Raw genomic sequence first — 8,442 nt, forward strand, 5'->3', positions numbered from 1 at the left:
GGAATGGCATACGGAAAGAACAGGAAAATCCCAGTCATCCAGGCAAGAGTTGCGAACTTTGGTTTGGTTTGGTTTGGTTTGGTTTGCTTGGGCTCAACGATGGCCCCGTTTTTGGATTAGAATGCCCTCCCATTTCTGCATTCAGCTCACCCAAAAGGTCCAAGAGATGTAATGAACCAAAAACGGAAATTCATCTGGGTAGCTGAATGTAACAATATATCAAACTAAAAGGTAGAAACAATGACTACGATGACGAAAACACCTTACAAAAAGATTAGAAAGCAAAAATTAAGAATCAATCAAGTAGAAAGTATCAAAACAAACAAATAAATAATAAATAAACTTAAGACGAGTACCCAATAATACTAATGGTTTAAAAACTGTACACAACAAGAATATTAGCCATTAATGAATAATCAAACGACATTGCAACTATACAAAATGTAACTTAAAAGAGAATACTTTTAAAAATACATATTATGTTTAGTTAATAATACTAAATAAATTTAATTTAGCTCTAGCAGTTCATCGAGGTACAAAATTCAAAACCTTAGATTTCCCTAAAACAAAAAATATCTAAAGTAAAAAGCCATAATCCAGGATAACGAATTATTTTCATAAGAAACCCAAACATATCGATTAATTTAAGAATTCAGAGGTGGCACACCTATATGTCCTATTGCTGCTCCCGGAGCATAAAGTCCCAGGGAATGCAGACGATGCCATCGATGGGCACCGACCAATAGTTGGTGATGTGCAGACTGAGACCTCGGCAGGATTGGACGCCGCTTTGGAGTAAATGGCGCAGGGCCAGGACCATTTTGTCGGGCGTCACCGAGTCGTCCTTGCTGAGTCGCTGCAGGCCCAGTTCCTGCTGGCAGTGCCGCCACAACTGCCGCTCCACCTGGATGTCCCGGCGATAGCGACTGCAGCGGCCACTGGCCAACTCCAGGTTGCGGCAAATGAATTCGATCAGATCGGGGCCCGAACACGAGGCGGGGGCCAAGAAGAGACCCGTTTGGCTGACCTTGGGCGCATCACTGTCCGGCACAACGGCCAGCTGATGATCCTGCAGCGTGGCCGGCAGCTCCTGGACATTCTCCTCCAGCTTCAAATGCTCACTGACCGCTCGTATCACCCGCTTGAGACTGCCGGCATATGCACGAGCCTCACAGCCTGGCTCCGGCAACTTGCGCCTCTCGATCCGGATGCCAAGAAGTACGGCGGACAAGGCCTTCTCGTACAGCGGCACCAGCTTCAATTGCTCCTCGTGCAGACGCATCTCGGCTAGGAAAGCCAGCCAGCCGGCTGGTGAATCGCCGGAGAAGAGCATCACATCGCCCTCCAAACTAATGCCCGTGTACGGGGCAAAGGCCACGAATCGATTGCGCAGAGCTCCCAGCAGCTGATTGCTGGTCACACCCTGTTGCCCATCCTGAGCGGCCAGCTCCTTAAGACTCCGGAGGCAATCGTGATAGCGCTCCATGTTGCAACCGCAATCGTAGCGCGATCCTCGAATGCCCAGCAATTGGACCAAAGAGCCCTCCAGATCCTCGATCTTGGAGCGCAGGCTGGTCACTTCCGAGGCCTGCGAACGGGCCAACGCCTGTCGCATCCAAGTGTCCAGCGGGTGCTCCTTTCCGGCATCCACAAACCATTCCTTCAGGGCATTACGAGTGTTTTGCTTTTGGAGTGGCGCCTGCGGCGGTCGTATCTTTTCCCTGGCCGGTTTCAATTTGTTTCTCCTCAGCACTTTCTCTAGCTCTCTTACCATCTCCTGTCCCTAAAACGGAAAAGGCATTGAATTATTAATATATTATACATATTATTTATAGGAAATAATAGTTTTCAATCTCACTTTGGCCTTATCTATTACAAATCTATTGCTTTTTGTGATCAGCATGGGCAATTTTTTATACAAAAAAAAAGAAACAAATTTTTTAAATTAATTGTTTTTGAAATTTATGCTTATTAATCAATCAATTTTACGATAAATCCGATATTGTTGTCTGATTTTAATATAACTTGAACCGTAATTCTAAAATAGACAGCCCTGACTACATCTCCAAGTTTATTCGTAAAAGTTTAAATACTGTTGTATTTTTTTATGATTATGATTTTATAAATTTTGTCTGATTGTCTGAGCTATATGGTAAGCCTTTTCCTTATATAACACCAGCAATCAGCAATAGAAATAAGACTTTTGGTAGTGTTTCATCCAGAAAGATTTCAAACTAAACTAAACAAATAGTTAATTTTAATAGATTCCCTTTAAAAACATGTGAAAAAACATTTACATACATTTATAAACTTTTAATGTACTTTATAGTTTGAACTTAAGAATTATGAAGTTTTCGGTTTAGATTGAATGTACAATTGTTTTTTTAAGTACCCAACCATGATTATCAGTCAACCTACTCAGCGATCTTTATTGGTTGTTTACTGTACCTGTACCTGTACCTGTTCCAGATCCCGTTCCTGCTCCTTTGGCAGTAGCTTGCAGGACCGCAGAATGTTCCGGATTACGGCTCTGGGATCCAGCAGACTCCGGTCCACCTGCACTCTCACCAGACGACTGGCCGCCACCTGACCTCCGGTCTCATCCGTAACCGAACCCGAGTCCGGAGCCGAGGACATGTAGAACTGCAGCTGACCATCGGGGGGAAGACAACTTCCAGATGTTCCGGTCAGGGATTCCAGATGGGAGCTAAGCATACGCAGTGATTCCTCGTTGACCCGCTTCTCCGCCGGATTGCCGGACAGGCGATCCGTCTGGATGGCCTGGTAGAACGGACGGAGGGCTGTAACCAAATCCGTACTCAGCAGACGTCGGCAAGAGTCGATGATCCTTCGGCGACCCAAGAAGCTCAATGTGGTGGCCATCGCTAGTGCTGCCAGATCGTAAGAATTTTGAAAACTATAAAAACGGTGATGTTCTCCAGTTTGTTGCTGACAAATTTTGCAATGAATATCTGAAAGAAACTATTCAATTTCATTTGATAAGTAACAATAAAACTATTAAACAAGTTTAAAAATCAGCAATCGGTTTATTAATATTTTACAACTTGCTAACGGGTTTGACCGGACACCCAACAAAATATGACAAATATTTAAAGTAACAAAACAAAACCTTCTTCAAATAAATCGTATAATTATATCAACAATTGAAAAAAAAAAATGTTAAATAACAGCGAACAATCAATTTATATTTTATAACTAGTGAACAAAGTCAATGCAAAAAACCTGCACATACATCAAATAAATGCAGTTTCTTTTTAATAAAACATGAACTGTAGTAGCCCTTAAGTGGTAAAAAATAGCGAAACAGTTACCCATGTGTGAACGAAAATGAGGCAAAGAATATTGAGGCAATCCCAGAGGCCACATAAAATAACCCTCCTTCATTCCAAAGCGTTGACTACACCAGAAAAGCAAATAAAACTTTAGCACACAAAACACGCACACAAAAAGACCGTCGCACGTTAACCCTATAAAGCTGGTATTTGTTAAGTACAGAGAGAAATTTTATCCATACACATTTCTTTTGTCATGCATGGTGCTATGCGGCTGAAGGGGATAAATAATATAAATAATAATACTTGAAGCCCCAGCAATATGCAAATCAGCAACAGCAAAGTTACATCTGTGAAGACATTGGATATTTTTTATTTTTAAATGTGTATTTTCTCGTCTGGCTTTAAAGCGGTTCTTAATATCGTTCATATGTGGTAAAAACCAGGATTTTAAACATACTTCAGTAATATTATTTTTAGCTCATGGATCTAAGATTATATAACACGAATAGTATTCATTTAATCTAGAAAAATATTTACAATCAGTCCAATGCATTTATTAAATAATTAATGTATCAATGTAATAATCAATGTGCAACATAAAGAGAATAACTTGTTTGCACACTGAAGTGAATAAACTTTTTACACACCCGCGTTCGAAACTCTTTGAAGAGAGCAAAGAGAGTGGCGCAGGCCATTGTCCATTGCATGTGAGCAGACGTGAGAGCTTAAAAACAAACATTAAAAAGAAGAAAATAGTTTCACACGTTCGTTATATTTGATTCAGCTTGAATCGTAGTGCTCATTCTATTCGCGTCGACGGCGAAAAAACAACCTGTCAAAAAGTGCACTGTGTGTGTTTTATTCAGTTGAAATACCTATGGGCAGGCCGCGACTCGTGGACACGTCCAACCTGGTGGTCCTGCTCCCAAATAGGACCTGTCGCTGTGTCGTCTGCGACAAGATCTTGGCCGGATTGCAGAGGAGCAACATCAAGCGGCACTACGAGCGCCTCCATCCGGACATCGTTCTCCAGCGCCCGCCACGCCCACAAGGCCAGCCAAAGCCTTCGAGGCAATCCACCCGCAACCCAAGTAAGTGCCCCTAGAAAATACCTTCTTCATACTGAAATAATGGTTGATCCAAATCGGCTCAGCCATTCTAGATTGTTAATTACTATACAATTTTACACATGTGTATATACATACATATATAAATACATTTTTAAATATTTTTATTTTGAAGATACTGCTGTTATTTTAAAAAAATTATTAACTAAACAAGAATACAAAACAAAAAGAAACCTTTGGAGCTGTGGACTTCGAACATGGAACTTTTTAAACGAAAATTTAATATGTGCATTAACAGCCTATCATATATTTTCAACAGTTAAATTAACATTTAAATTAAACACAGTCTTAAGATAGTTTGTTTATCAATATAAATATTCAATCTAAAAAGACAAAACCTAAAATAATAGATTTAAAATTTGAAAACGTATAGTGTTTCTTAAAAAAAACCTTATTTACAGTTTTGTAAACTTTTATGTTGTGAAACTTTACAGTTTTAGTGACCCAAGCGGCAATCGATTCTGAGCAAAGCGATATATTTAATTTTTAATTGCTTTGACTGATGCCTGACTGTAGCTAAAACAGTAGTAATAACCACCAGAATGCCACTCAAAGCGCAAATAACAAGGGTAAAATATTGCATCTCCGGCAGCTGCGAAACATTTAGCTGCGCTCCTCGAACACGCACCCGCCCCCTCTCTTTCTTTCACTCTGCACCCCTCTCTTTCTCCTATCACGATGCAGTTGAAAATTACTTTTCGCATGTGTTTTTCAGTTTCTTGCTGTTTGTGTTTGTGTTTTTTTTTCGATTTGTTCGTTTTGTTTGCAGCCCCGTTTTCATCGTTTGCCTTTTCACACATGCCGCTTATTAACCCCAGAGTGGCGATGAGTACAGAAAATATTTAATTTAAATACATAAATGTGGGGTACCACTTACTATTCATTATTCAGAATTACCCTTTCAGGCCCATGACTTGATCTACCTCTGTTTCTAGTTTAATTGTCTATTAATTCAGTCAATCCTATCGTTAAATCGAAGAAGAAATAAATGGTTAGTAGTAGTTTACTGCCCGACTTTAAAGTCTTTTATGTTCTAAAAAAAAAAAAAAATTTTTATTTTCTAAACAAACAACGATTAACCGGATTAATCCCCACTTGCAGATACGAAAACGGGTCGTCCCCAGCTGGTGGACACCGGCAAATTGTGTGAGATTTTGGGCGACGGAAAACGATGCCGCTGCAAGCTCTGCGAAAAGGTGTTAACCCATCGGCCGGGAAATGTAAGGCGCCACTATAGTATTTACCACCCACACATCATCGTCCAGCTGGCGCCCAAACGTTGGGTCATCGCCGAGGACAAGCTCATTCCCAATCGCCAGCGACTGAACAATCCGGTAAGTAGTGTAGTGTATATGTATGTACATACATATGTATATATTTCACGGTTTATTAGCACTAACCGAAACCTCACTAATCGAAACGAAAACGATAACGAAACCCAAATGGTGGGGGGAGGAGGGTGGGGCTAAAACTAGAAATGAGGCAGGCATACTTTGAATATTACATTTCACTCCATCCAGATGAGCAGCGTACAGCCAACACACGGAATACCATAATTAAATTAAACTAATTTAGAGCAACGTTTATTCCAATTACAGTGGATTGTGCGCAATCAGCTGCATTTACATACTATCGTTTTGGATTGTTTCTATATCCAGAACCATCAGACTGGCTATTCCATTATTTGCTTATGCGCACCTTATCGCAAATATAAATATTAAGCTATTCACAATATAAAGTACAAATGTGAGTTTAAACAAATCAGCATTTAGTATAATATTTAACGATTTTTAGACAGTGCCAGGAGTACTTTGGAACTTATAATAGTAAAAATCATAACATGAATAAAACTCTCATGAAAACAAAAGATTTTTAAAATTGTAGTCTTATAGTTTGGGCTAGTCTATGATGACGCAATTCGAACTTGACTACTTTGTAGGTAAAAAATACTAAATAACATTATTCAGATGTCAATCGTGGATCATGATATTACGACGCATAATCGTAATAACAACGAATGACCCTCAGCTGTTGAACCACAGCCGAAACGTAACAAACATAACAATAGCAATAGTGCCGCCGGCAAAAACCGAAACCGAAAAACAGACCGAAACCGTTTCAAACTGGTTCAAAACGCTTCTGTGTGTGTGTGAGGGTGTGTGGGTGTGCCTGTGAAACCGCTTTGAGTGGTGGTTTTTGCGCTCGTGTTCCGCTCTCTGAACCGCTCCTCTCTGAACCGCTCTCCTTCTCACTGGTTCACAGAAAGCCGTTTTTTTATTCCGTTGATATTTTTGCGGTCTGAGCACGCAAATTGGATTTAGTAAACGAACGTTACTCAAGTACGGCGCAGCGCATCGCAGAAACCGAAAGTAAATTAAAAAAAAAAAACAGTTTTTAAACAGTTTAAGCCGTAAATAAACATCAAATCGGAACGATGTCGAAAAGGCACCCAAACCCGGTGTCCAAGCACTTTATCTATAGCGAGCAGACGCGTAAGAGCACCTGCAAGGAGTGCCGCTTCGACATGGCCGGTCGTCACTCCGAGAATCTGATGAGGCACCTCAAACGTAAACATGAGGATGTCTACGAGACCGTCGTCGCCGAGAAACGTGCCATTCGGAAGCTCCTCTGCCAGCAACAGGCAAACAAACAGTCCCCCACTATGGAATTGAGTGATTTTTTCCCATCGGAACTTAAGAAAATTCGCCTCAGTAAGGTATATACAAGAAATTGATATCCACTTCAATTCGAGATGTAGTAACATCATTTGTATCTTTTAAACTCTTGAAGTAACTGGTTGTCATTGCATTCTTATGCTTTATTAAATGAAAAAATCGATAGCCTACATTAGAATTGCAAATAAGATGTTTCCAGGATGCTCAGTTTGTAAATGGACATTTCTAGGACAACCATTCTAAGAATCGTATTCTAAAAACTAGAAACCAAATTCTCACTGTTTTTATTTCTTTCAGGACGCCTCTCATTTGCCCACCAACAGCACCATCGAAAACACCGACCTTATGGATGATGAGGAGGCGGGCGACGGCGATAACGAGGACAACGTTTCTGGCAGTCAATTTGATGGCATCTTCAAGTCGGAGCTGCCAGACGACGAGGATGATCAATCGGTTGATTCTAGGGACATCGAACTGGAGACAGTTGAAGTATCCATGGCTAAGCCATCGATTTCCTTAAAGCCGGCGACCACCCATCCCGCCCCCAATGTAGCCTCCAGTTCAACTTCTGTGGTCCCTGCTCGGGCGCCAACTGCTTCCCCTGCCGCCTCCGCCTCAACTCCCTTGGTTCGGGCACCTTCCTCAGCGGATTGTCCTCTTGCCGGCGAGGATGCCTTCTACCTTCAATACCTTGGCAACAAACTGAGCAAATACTCCGCCCGCACCAAGAACACAGTCCAGTTCCAGATTAATCGCATCCTGTATAGAGCGGATATGGGCCGCTTCGAGGATGCAGATCCCAAGGAAGCCGATTCCGATTTGTATTTTTAAGTCCTGCCCCCCAGAATATCTATGTATGTTATATGTTATGTAATGTTATATTTCGGTAAGCTGTAAATAAATTATCCCACGAGTTGTCAAACACCAACAAAAAAAAAATCTACACATTAAAAGGGGTTGCAAGCAAAGTTGAAGGGGTGGCAAAGATTTGTTTTGATTGGTGCTTCAAGAGTAACATCCCACTGATTCAAATATCATAATTATCATTAAGTCAGATATATGCTCTAAATGAATTAATTTTAGATTACTTGTTTAAGATCAAGAAGTTGATAAATGTAGGAATAAGCTATCAAACACTTTGAGAGGGCAAAAATCATGCGTTTTGACTACATTTTTCATCGTTTATAACAAAGTCCTAATTACAATAAATAGCTTATTGAATACATTTAAATATTTGATATTGTTGATCAAAAAGGGGTTTTTAATTTAATTCGTGAGCTAAATTTAGTTTGAATTTTATTTAGTTTTTGCTATCGATTTCTGTTTAGTTAAGCATTTTTGCAT

The 8,442-nt window shown here is 40.5% G+C and overlaps 2 protein-coding genes across 5 annotated transcripts; one reads left to right on the forward strand and one right to left on the reverse strand.

Annotated features, from left to right (window-relative positions):
• Window positions 1-595: 595 nt before the first annotated feature.
• Window positions 596-2,979, reverse strand: LOC108137198 (T-cell activation inhibitor, mitochondrial). 3 transcript variants are annotated; one of them, XM_017258786.2, is made up of 2 exons: window positions 2,461-2,979; window positions 596-1,783 (listed from the first exon to the last, which is right to left on the reverse strand). In XM_017258786.2, the coding sequence occupies exons 1-2, from the start codon at window positions 2,881-2,883 to the stop codon at window positions 677-679; spliced, it is 1,530 nt and encodes a 509-aa protein (XP_017114275.1). In that variant the 5' UTR covers window positions 2,884-2,979; the 3' UTR covers window positions 596-676. The 3 variants fall into 3 exon arrangements, with proteins under 3 accessions (XP_017114275.1, XP_017114274.1, XP_017114273.1); XM_017258785.2 differs by having other exon boundaries at window positions 2,455-2,979; XM_017258784.2 differs by having other exon boundaries at window positions 2,449-2,979.
• Window positions 2,980-4,082: 1,103 nt separating this feature from the next.
• Window positions 4,083-8,026, forward strand: LOC108137199. Of its 2 annotated transcripts, XM_017258787.2 has the most exons (3): window positions 4,083-4,387; window positions 5,525-5,757; window positions 7,396-8,026. In XM_017258787.2, exons 1-3 carry the CDS (start codon window positions 4,174-4,176, stop codon window positions 7,927-7,929), a joined length of 981 nt encoding a protein of 326 aa, XP_017114276.1. In that variant the 5' UTR covers window positions 4,083-4,173; the 3' UTR covers window positions 7,930-8,026. The 2 variants fall into 2 exon arrangements, with proteins under 2 accessions (XP_017114276.1, XP_017114277.1); XM_017258788.2 differs by lacking the exons at window positions 4,083-4,387; window positions 5,525-5,757 and adding an exon at window positions 6,735-7,139.
• Window positions 8,027-8,442: the final 416 nt, after the last annotated feature.

Source organism: Drosophila elegans, unplaced genomic scaffold (assembly GCF_018152505.1).
Source record: "Drosophila elegans isolate 14027-0461.03 unplaced genomic scaffold, ASM1815250v1 contig_149, whole genome shotgun sequence".
Lineage (NCBI taxonomy): Eukaryota > Metazoa > Arthropoda > Insecta > Diptera > Drosophilidae > Drosophila > Drosophila elegans.